Here is a 14,872-nt window from a genome sequence, read left to right as displayed (position 1 = left end):
TTTCCAGGACCGTCGCGTCGGTTGGAAAATTCTCATCGTCGCCATCCACGGCAGCAGCGGCGGCAGCGTCGGTCTGGCCGAGTTTCGTAATCTCGTCGGTTTATAAGAGATAATTGTAAATTCTGCCTGCCGGCTGCTGCCGGTGCGCGTGACGGTGCCGCTTCTTGGCTCCGCGCGTGTGAAAGCGTACGATCGCTCCGAGCTCGAGGCCGGATCCGCAGGCCTCCATTTTCGATATCGTTATCGGCGCTACGTCGTCCTGTCCGCTGCGTCAACGCTGCGCTTCGGTTAGAGACGACGGAGCGAAACGCAAACACTCGGCGAACATCGCCTCACCTCCTCGTCCGTCTCCAGCGACTCGATTCGCAATTCCTTCGTACACCGTATCGCCACCCGGGCTACACTTCTAACGAATGGCGGAGTTGCCCCTCGGAGGCACGTATGTATCTTGCAACCTCACTTTGTATTATATATACGTCGAAGAATTTATCTCGTGACGGGCTTCCAGCCAGATCCGCCTCCTACGTCCGTACAGCCCATTGGAAAGGGAAGAGACCGAGTTACGAGCGAACGGATCACGAGTGACCCCTCAACGCGATCTCCGATCGTTTCAAGAGTTGACCCAGGTCCATGCCTGCCGGGGAAACGATCTACCTGCGCGGACCGGTATTAAACGGCACTGCGATGGAAAAAAATAGAAAAAAATAGAAAAAAATATGAAAACGGAAGGAGACAAGAAGGAAGGGTAAATTAGAAGGGCGCACGGGGGTCAACGAACAGGTTCGAAGTGAGTCGAGTCAGGGGCGCGTCGTCGGCGTGTCGTTTCATTCGAACGGTTCCCTCGGCAAACGTAGTTCGAAATTCCACGCCACCGGAGCCATACGAGTTCCGACTCAAACGCCCCGCGTATATCGCACCGCTCCCGCACGGTTGCAGGTTTCTCGTTATCCCTACTACGAACGATGATGTACGACGTCTTCGCATATCTCGACACGTATCCTCGATTCCAGTTACCGCCGCTGATGAATTTCGAAAGCCAACTCGCGATAATGCGACGGGGATCTTTTGTTCCGTTTTCCCCCTTGATCGGGCAGATGATTCCTGCCCTCCGCGAAGACGGATTTCGAAGAAATATTCAGTCGGGACGAGCATCCCATGAGAGTGAGTCTGAACAGAGATCGGTGCGATATATTTCGCCGGTTGCCTGCGCGGGGGCGGAGATCCTATCGCTGAAACTACCCCGCTGCTACGGTACACGTATACCCGCGCACGGGTCGTTCCGCTCGTTTGAGTTTCGGAATCGAATCGTCCGCCGGGAGAATGTTTTTTAATATAATATCGAGTAAGCCACCTCCGCAATTCGAGGAAGGAAGGAGGATCAAGCGTTGCGAACGTTCGCCCGTACTAACGGGCCAGGTTACCGCCAAGGAGGGTCTTATGCCGTCGAAAGTTGTACTCGCGAGTCGCGTTGCCGGGGATCCTTCGGAAGTCACGCGGTACGACGAGGTGGAATCCCACCCCGGGTGTAAAATCCCGTAAGCTCCGACCTTGCTTGCGACTAGAAGGGGTAATGAGGGTTCCCGAAGAGATGTGAGCGAGCGCCGCGCGGTAAATACCAGAGGGAGGAATCTTCGAGGCGATAGAGAGAAAACCTCGCCCATTGATAAAGTCGCTCATTTTTGAACACCTGCAGCGGGGATCTCTGTAATTTTCGAGCTCGGCCCTCGGGACGATTCCTCCGCTTTTATTCCAGACTCCAAAGTCCCGAGCCGAAGATCGGATGACCCGGAAATCGTTGCGGAGGACATCGAAGATTATCATCGCAGGCTCGTGGGGCTGTGGAATGGCTTCGGCAGGGGGGGGGGGGGAGGGCGAATCGAAGATCAAAGGATTTGCATCGGGATACCGCTGGCCAGTCGATTATCCGAGTTCGTTGAATCCCAATGTACAGCTTCAGCTGCCCGTTCGTCCGTTCGCATGATTCGGGCGATCGCGTCGCGGATACCCACGTCGCGCAAAACCCTCTTATCACGATTCGACCGCAAAGCGACTCGAATGACGACAAACGTCGAGATTGAAAGCGACGAACGTCGACGCGAGCTCGAAACGCCCCGCGCGCGGGACAATTTTCGAGAAAAGGCGGCGGGGTGACCCGTAGCTATATTCCTTTGATTTATGCCGTCCGTTCCGCGCTTGGTCCGAATTCTGACAACGAGACGAATGACCGACAGCGGTCACGCATTGTTACGGCGTACGGTTCGTACGCGCGCAAGTGGCTCGAATTCATCCCCTGACCGCGAGAGAGAATCTCTCGTCGGGAAATATACGCTATCGTGCGACGAACGCGGTATACGGGGTGTGTACGTAGCTACGTGTTATGTGGAGGTACGCGAGGTTAGCCCACGTGATAAGACTTATAAGCTAACCGCATCGGGGTAGACAAATGACCCGGTCGACGTTGAATACGTCGAAAAGAACGTCGGACGGTTCATCGCGGGTTCCGCGTGACCTCCGGCCGGCTTTTGAGGTCGTACGGGGAAGAACGCAACGGTACGGATATTATTCGGCGTCGTTACCGCCTATCGGTCCTCGCGTGCTTGTCGTTCGAGCAGCTGTGAGTCTCGAAGGAAAATCTCGTCAGCTCTGCGACGGAAGTCGACTTGACTTCCAGTATTCCGTATGAATCCGATCACTTTCCTCTCGTTTTTCGCTGTCCTCGTGCAATTAGCTATCAGCCGAGAGCAGATTTGTCACCATCCGGTACGGACATCCCTCGGTACACCGGATCAAAGTTGAGATTCCGTTTAGCGTTTCACCGTTCGTCGTCCGCTCTTACGATCAATTCAATGTGAATAGAGACGAGCGTCTCTGCGGGGTTGCAGGGATAGCCGGGTAATAAATATCCAAGCGATAATGGGCCGATCGCGATGATTTATGACGCGCGCAACCGTGTAATTATTATCAACGGGGTTGATTTCTTACTCTGTAAATTTATCGGCCCGTTCGTCGTAATTTCTCGCAGGACGAGTTTATCGGCGGCGTACGTTGGCACACGCAGCAATTATCCAACATTTATCTCGGTGCGACCGAAGTAAGAAACGAAAAGTGCACCTCGGCGCACTTCTTTGCCACGTACGGAACGATCGCTACATCCAACGATCGGTCGAGTCGCGACGAAAGAACAATTCTCGTTCGTCCGTACGGGTGAATGATAAACGCCAACGATCCCAAACGCGAGCCTCGGCTTCGTCGCCGATGACTTCCGGTCTCTTTGCTCTCCCTCGTTGATCGACGCAACGACGAGGAGAAAATAATATAAGAAAAAAAACAAAAAGGGCCCAGCGTCGAACTCGTACGGCGGTGCTGCAGTCCGGCCCCCGTTATCATCAATTGCGATGACGCCGTAGGATAAGGTGGTATGAAATTACCCCGAAGTCGATACGAGCTACCGGAGCAAAATAATCAACCCTCGTACGAACACGGGCGGCGCATGAGCGTAATCGCCGCAGTTTTTTTTCCCCCTTTTTGTTCCCTTTTAATTTCATGGCTCGGCGTATCGTAATAAGAGCCGGGAGAAACTTCCGAAAGAAATCTGGCTCCGATGAAAGTTGTCGCCTTATTTCTTCCAAGTTTATTCACCGCGTTGGACAAGGTTGGAAGAGAACGGAGTCAAAAAGAGTTACGGGAAAACGTGTCGATTCGTCGAAACGTCGATATCTGGGTGAATGCGTTATACGCCGCCCTCGGAATATAACATCGATTGATAACGGAGAATTATCATCGTCTGTTTCAGAAGGAACAATTCACCGTTCTCTGGATTCTCTTCACGATTATCGTCGCTGGCAACGTGGCGGTCCTCGCAGGTCTGTTGCTCGGAAAACGTCGCAAGTCCAAGATGGATTTCTTCATAAAGCAGCTCGCTTTCGCAGGTTTGAAAGAGTAAAAAAAAAAAAAAAAAAAAAAAAAACAAAACAACCAAATTTAAAATCCACCATCTTATTCGGATCGTTATAACACGCACGCACGACTTTGGCGATCGGACACACGTCCTCCGAAGGACCTTCGAACTATCAATTGAACGATATCGTAGTCCGGATCGACGTCGACGAATCAACCGTGTAGCCGCATCTGATTCATCGCGATGAAAATAAGCCCTTACTTTGTCGGATTTTTCATCGAACCGCTCGTTCTATGGCGAAATACACGCGGGCGGTGGATATGGGCGGGGGATAACGCGGCAGCTCTCACGTGTTCCAAATTTATTTTCCACGGTACAATACATCTTTTCCCATAAAATATCAACTTCGTAGCTTCAACTTCACCCTCTGAGTGCAAAGAGACACTCGAACACACATCCTCGGATGCTCGGAAGTTTTGCGCGTGGGTAGCGGTATACGTGATTCCGCCGCGCTTCTGCGGCAAAAATATCATCGTCCAGGGTCGAAGTGGCCCGGTCTACGTACGTACAATCGGCTCTACGATATCTAATCGTAATTCACCTCGTAATTCAGACTTACAGGGGGTGGCCGTACGACTCTCGAAGAAGCGCAACTTCGCCACTTCGCACCTTGTCCCAAGTCCGTCCTGAGCCCTCGAATAACAACGACGGCTGCGACGACGCTGCGACGATGATAATAATAAGAAGAGTAACGACGATAGCGCGAGCGATAGCGACGATAAAGAAGTTCGGGCGGAGAACGTCGCGGCGGATGCGATCCGAGAACCCGTCTGAAGATAAATCCAAGGCCGTGGGAGAAATTCGTTTCGTTCGCGATGTCGGGAAGACTTGGTAAATCAAATGGGTACGCTCGCCACTTTTTACTTCAAACGTCCCAAGTTCGAGCCTGGACAGCTAGCTCGCCCGTCCCGCGGCTACCCGCCCGAATAATCGCAAGTTTCCATCGCTTGGAAGTTTCAAGCTGCGGTGCGTTTGCTTTTTAAGAAATATTGCTATTACGTACGGCTATCGAATTGCTCGGGAATCGGTCCACGCGGTACAATGATAAGCGGAATGTAATTAGCCCGGCTTCCACTGTACGTATACATATGTATGGTATACCCGTACCTAGCGCGGAATCCAAATTACATCTGATACGCGTACGGCAACGAATTCAGACACGTATGGGTAGGTGTACGGCTCGAAATCCTTTGATCTTGAATCACGCCCACGTGCGTCGATTGTAAATTCCTTGGAATTTATTTTTGGAAAAATATAACGCGTCTATTGAAGAAAGTGGACTGCGTCTGATCTCTCAACGATCACGGGGAGCGGGGTGAGACTGCCGCTTTATAGGTGCACGCGCGACCCTTTGACCTCTGTTATTTCGTACGTCTCGAGCTATCCGGGCCTCGCGGTGAGACGGAAAAAAAGAAACTTTCCCCAGATTCAGCCGAATGACTGATTTTTCCGAGCGGAGATTTTTCACGGAGGTTCGGGACGGGGACCTGACTCGTCGTCGCAATAAATCGAGTAACGATGTGCTATCGCATCGAAATTAAATCATGTATCGCGGGGTGATCGGTAATCGGATTTTATATCAAAAGCGTGGAAAGCTTCGCTTCTGTCGAGTGGTTCGCGACGCCTCGCAACTTTATTTTCTGTCTCTCTCTCTCTCATTTTGTCCGCCGTGCGACGGGAAATGGTGCGTGTCAACGGTGTGATTGAATTCGTCAACTTCGAACACTGATCAGCGATCGAACGATTGATTGCAGATCTACTGGTCGGTCTCATCTCCGTACTGACGGACATAGTATGGCGATCGACTATCACTTGGTACGCCGGCAACGTAGCGTGCAAAATCATCAGGTTCATGCAAGCTGTGGTGACTTATAGCTCAACGTACGTTCTCGTCGCCCTTTCCATCGATAGATACGACGCGATTACTCGCCCCATGAATTTCTCCGGTAGCTGTAAGTATGAAGATCGAAATGGCTTCTCTGTATTTATTGTTATTGTTGTTGTTGCTGCTGCCGCTGAACTAGCCGAGAAATATTTCAAGGTGAATCGCGTTCACACGCAGTGCGCCAGAAGGGGCAACCGAGTTCTCCATTTTTATTTTTTTATCTTTCCGATAACTTTGTATATTTATTTATTTCTCTCCTCGTTACGCGTAAAAGAGTGAATGATGGGGAGCGGAAAAAGAGCGCGCGCGAAAGAGGGAACGAGCGAGTAAAAAAGGGTGGTGGAAAATTGTATAAAATGTGTGAAAAGGCATAAAAGAGTAAGAAAAAAGGAAGCGAAAAAAACAGAGGCGAACGATGAGAACGAGGGGCTAACGGAGGTAGTTCCGTTTCCGGGTAGACATTTACGAGAAATGACATCTCGGATCGAGCGGAAACCACTCGGCTAGGGTTCGGGTTCGCTGGATCGGGAAAAGAAAAAAAAGGAAAAAGGAAAAAGACAATAAATAAAACGAAAAAAAAAAAGGGAAGAAAACTCCATGGCCAGAACTCCGCGTGTTGCACAGTCGGAATTCGGAGGGGAGTTTGGGAGAAGCACGGAGGGAATGCCGTCGTGCGCGGAGAGGCTAATATCCGAGATTTTACTTTCGCGCATAAAAAATGTTTCATCATTTCCTCGCTGACTTTTACGTCACGTGCGATGGCGACAAAAAATACATAAGAAAAACCAAATACGAGTTGCTTATTCTCATCCGATACGGTATACGGTCTAACGATAAGTAGGTAAACGGTGAAGCAAAAAGATCGCGCTCCGGACGATCTTGGTTCAGGTTTGAAATTTCATTTTTCACCATGGTTTCTCCTCTTTTTTTTTACCGTTGGCACTTTTACTGTTTTTCTCGTCTTTCATTTCGATAACAATACAAGTATTCGAACTTCCAAATTCGATGTACCTTCTCCGCAGCATCAACTTTATCGCCATCTCACGCACAAATGAGCTTGCAATGAGCGATAAACAAGAGGGAGGAGAGGTGCTCGGGGAAATCCGGAATACGTAATTGATCGCGGTAAAGACTTAACGATATTACGAACAACGTAATGCCGTATAGATGTATTCCACGGTGATACAATTTGAATGAGTTTCATTTCTGAGAACTGTTTCATCTTCAAAGTTCCCAATTGAACTTTACATACGAGTGATTTCCGGTAACTGATTTGAAAAAACAATGATAATAATGATAACAATAACAGTATTACCAAGTCACAGATATTTCTCCGTTTAAATTTAAACATTCCTTGTGTAAAGCTTGAAAAAAAAAGAAAAATACCGAAGTTGACAAATCAAACAGAAGTCGGTACGTTGCGTTAAAGGAAAGGGTAAAAATGAGAAACAAAACAAAAACAAAGCGAATACAAAGCAACGTTTCCATCTTCTAGATACTTCAACCTTTTTATACATTTTACACTCGAATGACGCATCGTTCTCGTGGAGGTGTCCATTTCGGTTTTCATGTATACAATTTCAAGGAACTGACGGAAGCAAAAAAGAAAATGAAAAGAGGAAAGAGGAAAGAGAAGAAGCGGGATGGAAAAGAGAGAAGACGAAAATTCTGGAAGACACACGACGGGGTAGTTTTATGCCCCCGCAGGGCAAGTTTTATATCTCCATTTGGCAAATGAGTGGAGTTGAATTGATGCGGTCAAAAAATAGAGCGACGGAGGGCGGCGAGGGGGGAGGGGGGGAGGGGGAGTAGAAATTAGATAGTAAACTTATTTGTTTCGTGCGATAATTCCACAGGGTCGAGAGCTCGTGCCCTGATTGCCGTTGCCTGGAGTTTGTCCATCTTCTTTAGTCTGCCGATCATATTCCTCTACGAAGTCAAGCAGATCCAGGTAATGAAAAAGAAGAGCGACTGCAAGTATGACAGAATATACCTACGTGTTATTGCGTCGACGTAGCAACGATCGACGACAGCTGGGCTTACTTGTTCTGTCGTTTCGGCTATCGGAATTTCAGGACAGAGAGCAATGCTGGATCGATCTTGGCTCTCAAACCAGATGGAAGATCTACATGAGCCTCGTCAGCATCGCGTTGTTCATTGCGCCGACGCTGATAATCGGAGGGTGTTACTCGGTGATTGTGGTGACGATTTGGTCGCAAGGTAGTGCCCTGAAGCCCGGTCCGGCCAGAGATACGAGGAGGGCGTCATCCCGCGGTCTCATACCGAGGGCAAAGATAAAAACTGTCAAAATGACCCTGGTCATTGTTTGCGGTAAGTTTCCCCGTAACTCCGTTGTATAACACTCCGATCTGATCCCGATTGGGTCCACAGCGTGTATAATTACACCGTTCTTCGTCGCAAGCGCAATCATCGGTTTCCCCCTGTCTCAGTTATTTTTACGTCGGAAACATATTACCTACGGACCAAGAGTTTTCATTTTTCACATCACCGACAAACCGGTGTCGGTATTTATTATCATTATCGCCATTATTATTGTTGTTATTGATACACACAATAGTTCCGCACAATCGTCGCGCTCGATAAATTGTAAAACTGAAAAGTGGTTTGACGCAAGATCATCGTTGCGACGCGTGGACAACGATTCCGTAAATAGCGTCGTAAAACGATTTCACACCCGGACCGATCCTCGTATAACGTTGATAATTCAACGGCCCCAAGATCCGATCGAATATAGTACAAGCTAACGGGGTTATCCCCGCTCGCGGATCCGCTGTATGGTGTACTTGCGTTACATCGATAATTATTAATTCAATGGCAATCGCGTGTGTGTGGTTTTTTGTCGGAGTTTCGTCTTCTACTTCTGTGCGATGACGTGAACGTAACTTTTCGATATCATCGCGATCTTCCTGCCGACATTTCCCCTGCACAAAATTCACGTGGACGAATATACTCACCGAACGAAAATTAATCAGTCTCACGAAAAGTTAGATTTGTGCGATTTCGGATGCTCACATTCCATGTAACCGGATCGTATATTTGAAAAGCCGCGTTCTTCCAACCACGAAACTTGATTCCGTTATTATTGCAACTGTCGAAAAAGATTTTATCGAACGAATTAACTACCGTAATAATCGGCTATCGTGGCCGGGCTTTAAACCCCCACGAGAGTAAAAGTCGGACGGTGTAAAAATTTATCTGTCGGGAGAGAGAAAGCAAATCGCTACGGATATTGAGGTAAATTTTCTTTCTCTTTCTCCCGACGCATCCGCACCGGCCGCCGGTGAGGCTGACGTCGTACCCGCTGCTGCTGCGAATAAGTTCGAAGGTGAAATCGATTTGGTCGTAGACTTTTACGTCCTAAGTGAGGAGAGGGCGAATTGACAAAATTTTAGTTGACACCCGATTCCTGATTCTCGGCGTAATAAACTCCCCTCGGGGAATTCGATAAGTTTTAAGAAACGCTGGCACGAGGGACACTCCGAGACAGCTCCGATTCTACGGTCGCCTTTTGCCGTGCTCTGGGGGATTCTCGCTTCCGAGCTGACCGGGCATTCGCCCAGAACACGTCTCGCCGAGAATCTTCTGCCTTTTTATTCTCACGATTCCTTCCCGCAGCGGATCCGGACATCCATCTCCTCCTTTTCTTTTCCTTCGTCTCTTCTCCTTCGTATCCTCCCCCCCCCCCCCCCCCCCCCCCCCCCCCCCCTCGACTCCCGCTAAAAGCACTCTCGCTCTTTTTCTCTCCTTCTTCATAGCTCGAAATCCTCGGTGACAGAAGCTGTTGGATAAATAGATATACCTATGTATAAGGACGAAAGAAACCCAGATGCCGTACGTTTAATGGCCAGGCGGGGAAAAAGGAAGTCGGAAAATAAATGTCTTTTTCATTTTACGCTAACCAAATAACTGGGCGACCGCGAGTCGTGCGACACTACTCGCCCAATCGAAGGAGAACTCGACAAGTGCAATCGAACGGCGACAGAGACGCAGATTTCTGTATAGAACGGTGCCCGCGGGTAATCTTTCTTTCTCCTTCATTTATTACAGTATTCATCATCTGCTGGAGCCCGTACATAATTTTTGACCTGCTGCAAGTCTTTGAACACATTCCCCACACGCAGGCCAACATCGCGATCGCGAGCTTCATTCAAAGTCTCGCTCCGCTCAATTCGGCGGCGAACCCAATAATTTATTGTCTCTTCAGTACATCGCTGTGCAAGAGTATACGGTGAGTCTGGTTCCCTTGTTGAAATTTTACCGCGTCTCGGTAAGCGGCGGTATGAGATTTGAATTTCAAGCGAGCAGACACGATGTCGTCCGATTCAAAATCGACGCAGTCGGTTTGTCGACCGTCCGCGTAAGGATTCCGTAGGAAATTGACGAGTTTGAACTATCGGTGTTTGTTCGCCACAGACGGCAGACGGCTCGACGGTGCTCTCACTCGGACCATTTCCTACTCGAATGGTCGCGAGAGTCGTGACGACGATTCGTCTTCGGTTGAAGAAAAAAAGTCCCGCTTTTCCCGTATCCGCGTTGGAATTGACTATCCGCACCTCGATCTGGAATCTCGTACCCCTCGCTTTTCCAATCTCAGAAGGCTTCGTCTCTTCGGTCCTTTTTACACTTTGCCGCCCACCCCGGTAGAAATGCAGCAACGACTGCGACGGCGAGACCAAGAGTCGAACGGAATGAGAATCTTTCGTCCTCTGCAGAGTCCCGCGGCGTTTTTTCGACCGACGAACCACAGAGCTATCCCGTCGACTGTTATTTTCACCTGGCGATCGGCGATCCCCGAGAAACGGACATTGTCCCTTCCGACTTCCGCTCATTCCTTGTTTCTTGCCTCGATTCCCTCTTTCCGTCGCACGAAAGCGGTGAACTCGAGAGTGCGAATTTTCTTTTATCGTTAGAGTACAACGTAAAATTGACAAATCTCATACACCGCAGAGGACGAGTGGCGGAGTCAAGTTCGCCGTTGGTAACGATGCTCTCTTAGTAATTTGCAGGCGATTTCCTGGATCTCGGGATGGTGTCCTACGAATCCGCACCACTGCTTCGGCAGCGGTTCCGCACACAACGGTACGAGGACAATGGTAACTACCTCTTTGACGGCCAATTCGTCCCGGCGGAGCGCGCACGCTGCAAATTTACATCCCCCTTCGAAGAAACGGGTGATGGTCTCCCTCGTGTAGTTTGGATCGAAGACGGGAAATTGACTATCACGGTAGTCCGCTGCTGCGAAGCTGGATGCATGCGCGCCGTGCTGACTCGGCTGACGAGAAATGCAATAGGATACGTGATCCTGTGAGGATCGTCTGCGCTCCAGGGAAACCCCCGACAACGAGGATGAAAAAAACAAGGGAAACGAACGGACGAAGGATGCAAAAAAATGAAGCGAAACAGGGTTGCAGTTTCGCCCCTCTCATCCCCCATCCCTGGAGCGCAGTGTCTTATTACTTATTCCGGAATATACCGTACACCCCGAGTCACGGGTATTACAAGTTCTTGATTCGTTTACCCTCCCTTGTATCTCCGATTTTCCGTCGCGATCGTATTACCGTAGCTGTTGCAATCGCGTGACCCTAGCCAACGATGAGCGCAAACATGATAATTCCACTTTTCTCATCGCGACGCGAGGAATTTCATCGATTGGACGGCAGTGATGTCGTAACCAACGTTTCTGAAAACTTTTTACCATTCGTACGTTCTCACGGATCGAACCGCGCCTCACATTTCTCCGGTAGTTTGAAGAAAAACAAAAATATATATATATATATTCTCTCGATGGTCGAGACGTTTTGCTTATCGCCATCCGATCGACGCTTGATTGTGGTGATTTCTACATCGTTTCAGCTACGAATGACCGTCGGTAAAAGAATTGAATAAAAAAAGCAGACTTTTGATAAATCAAAAGTGGATATTTAAAGTCGTCTGATGGTAAGACGGCTAAAAAATTGATGTACAGTATATTTATTTTTATATTCGGTCTAAATGTACAATTGTAAAATTTATCATAAAAAAAAAAATGATTAGTCATTAAGGTAATTCGTTTCGAATTGCAAAGAATCTTTGACCGCTGATCATTGCTTCTATCATTTCTTACCACCTATTTTCTTTGAATACATCGAATCGTATGCGTGCGATACGCTCAGCAGCTCAAGTGAAATTTTTGGTAGAAGCAAAATCGATCCGACGCACACGTTGAACCTTAGACGTCTGCGACGCGACTATTCGTGCGCTCCGAGGGTGTCTTTGAATCGAGTCATCCAATCTGACCGCCTCCGGGGATCCCGGGTGGCCGTTCCCTTCGGTTCTTCCATTCAAAGGTTGCACCTAAATTTGATTAAAGATAATAAAAAACAAATAAAAGACAGAAGGGAGGATAGAAAGAGAGGGGGGGAGAGAGAGAGAGAGGGGAGGTGAGTGAGAAAGGTAAGAGTTCAAGAAGTACATCGCGAAGCTGGGTCGGAGTCGGTGGACTTTTGCACCGTATACCCCTACGTCCGAGGTATTTCGAAAGAAATGCACGTTTCGCGCGGTACGTTCTACCGTCTACGTATAAGGCAGAGCGACGCCCACCGTTACCTTTGGCGATCCGACCAGCTGTGATTTTGCTGTCCGATACGTCTGTACCGGTATGGGGGGACGAGGGCTACCAATAAATAGGACTTAACGGGATGAAACCCCCATCGAAAATCAACCGTATCCCTCGCGATCCGGGAATCCCCCTAGAACCACGGTTATATCCACGCTGTAGCAGCGACATTATAATATACCGTTGTTAAAGGCTAAATAGGCGCTCAATTAATTCACTGTGATAAGTTTGCGGAACACTTGGAAACAACTTTGTACCCAATGGTCCGGGTTGAACGTCGCTCAAACGGTGTTATGGAATTCCTATGCGTGTATCTCGTAACGATCCAGCTATAGAGTCTTCATTTTTACGGCGCAATACCGTTGTAGAAATTTGCGAGTGGAAATATCGCAAAGTAATCGAAAGACCGAATTCTTGGAGATTTCCGCGAAATCATTCAAAATTTTAATTCCGGTGATCCGGCGACGCGAGCTCAGTCCTCGAACAGATAAAACAAGACCGGGAGGGAGACGTCGCGATGAAGTATACAACCGATACCTGTGTACCTTGTGAGCAAATTCAAAAACCGCCCATCAACTCTGTGTGCCCGAAGCACGAGAAAGTCACTCGATAACTAAAGGCTCGCGTCTCGCGAGTAAAGTATCAGCTCAAGAGCGCACCCTCGAGCGCACCTGTTGGAACGGCGTTTGCCTGTACTCTAGTTACCGGTAGATGCGATTTGATTCCGCCCAATTTTCGCACGAAAGCTCTTTTTAACTCGCGATTCGAATGCTTGTATTATTTCGATTCGTCAGCGGCTGCTTTTCTGGGTTAAATCAAACATCGATCGACCGACTGTCCGATAATTGAATTGAATGAATCGATTGCGAACAAATACTGTCCAATGAATTTACCGTAGATTTTATAAATCTCCGTTATTATTATTGTATATAATGGGTATTCGTCTATATGTGTGTATGTGATTCATCCCTACCATGATTACACGAATGGGTATTTCATTGAATTGTGAACGTGACATTTATCACATTGCATACACATTGCATTATACAAGTATGGTATACAATGTATGTACATAATATACTGTTTAGGAATATATATGTGGCGAATTTTTTCGCATACTTGTTGAAATCGTCGAGTTTCCTGTAAAACATCATTTCGAACGAGATTCGTTCATTTGAAGCACGAGTGTTTCACCGACCAATATCGAAACTCGACGTATTTGATATACTTATATTATGCGGTGGAATTAAAGCTAAATATAAAACAAAACTCTCAACCGCACGTAATCCATATTTTCGACTTCAATTCTACGTATCGGTAAAACATTGAAAAGTTACAACGATCGTATCCATCGTCCGCAATCTATGTATAAATTTATCACGGGCTACGGTATTTGACCAATTTCAATTGGAATTTTCAATGTTTGAGAAATGAAAGAGAATAGGGTCACGAAATGCGAGAAACATACATCGGGTACTCGTTCGTTTCGAGTGATTCGTACGTACATCTTACTGGAAAATTGAAAACCCTCGGCAACAATTCGTTGATACGGTTTGCCTGCAAAAGCTACTCGTCGAAAGTGTAATCGAATATGAATTCCCAATCAATTTACCTTCTCGGATAATACGTACGTGCGACACCTTTCTATTACCTACCTACCGTGCGATATGCGTTCGAATCACCGCGTTAGAATAATCCAGGTATTGTTGAAATGTTACAGGTAAATGTTACAGGTAGTGATATCTGTTATCGAAATGGATTATACGAATAAATTATTACCTTGGATGTAAATTCGATCGATCTTATGCCTAAATACATATATGTGGAATAAATGTTTCCTTTATCGTTAATTATACCGCAATTATTGATTTCCCATAGGTTAACACCTGGTTCTGTAAGGTTAAACGAAAAATCTATCAATTTCGTAATGAGATGAAAACAGATTGTTCATGACGTCAAATTATAAATTTCCAATAGTTCGTAATTTGGTTAAAATTACGAGCGTGGGTCGGAGAGGAGAGAAAAAACGGAAAGGGAAGAATAGTTCAGTCGTTATAACGAACGTCGCGAAAATTGAGAAAATAAAACAATGAACGGAAAACATCGCCGCGTCTATAGGAAAAAAGAGCCAAGTTTCGTCAATGAAAGTTTCTTCTCGTTGAGAGGTATGAAAATTTCTCACCCGGTAAGTTGGTAGACGAAAAGCAAAAAGGAAAAGAAGAAAAAAGGAAAGAAAGTGAGGAAAAAAGATACTCGTGCCTCGACAAAAAACCAAGTTCTTTTTTTCCTTTGCACACGATCAATGGTTATTTCAACCCACTAGAGATTATCGTCGGTCGTCGATTATTCGTTGCTAGTTTCACGAAAATGCGATCGAGAATTTCGGTATCGCCGTAAAGGTGTTATGATTGGG

At 47.4% G+C, this 14,872-nt stretch overlaps 1 protein-coding gene across 4 annotated transcripts in view; it reads left to right on the top strand.

Moving 5' to 3' along the window:
• The window catches only part of LOC105691555 (cardioacceleratory peptide receptor-like), a 33,797-nt gene extending 21,853 nt beyond the window's left edge, over nt 1–11,944 (top strand). The window contains exons 2-7 of one of the 4 annotated variants that reach the window (XM_012410093.3): nt 3,794–3,929; nt 5,713–5,910; nt 7,700–7,794; nt 7,919–8,174; nt 9,912–10,092; nt 10,871–11,944. In XM_012410093.3, the coding sequence (XP_012265516.2) occupies nt 3,794–3,929; nt 5,713–5,910; nt 7,700–7,794; nt 7,919–8,174; nt 9,912–10,092; nt 10,871–10,961 (957 nt within the window). In that variant the 3' untranslated portion in view covers nt 10,962–11,944. Of the gene's footprint in view, nt 1–3,793; nt 3,930–3,952; nt 4,803–5,712; nt 5,911–7,699; nt 7,795–7,918; nt 8,175–9,911; nt 10,093–10,860 lie in introns of those variants that run through there. The other 3 variants (XM_012410092.3, XM_048660207.1, XM_048660206.1) reach the window with 3 other exon arrangements.
• Nucleotides 11,945–14,872: the final 2,928 nt, after the last annotated feature.

Source organism: Athalia rosae, chromosome 1, assembly GCF_917208135.1.
Source record: "Athalia rosae chromosome 1, iyAthRosa1.1, whole genome shotgun sequence".
In the NCBI taxonomy this organism is placed as follows: domain Eukaryota; kingdom Metazoa; phylum Arthropoda; class Insecta; order Hymenoptera; family Athaliidae; genus Athalia; species Athalia rosae.
This window is presented reverse-complemented; position numbering and strand designations above follow the sequence as displayed.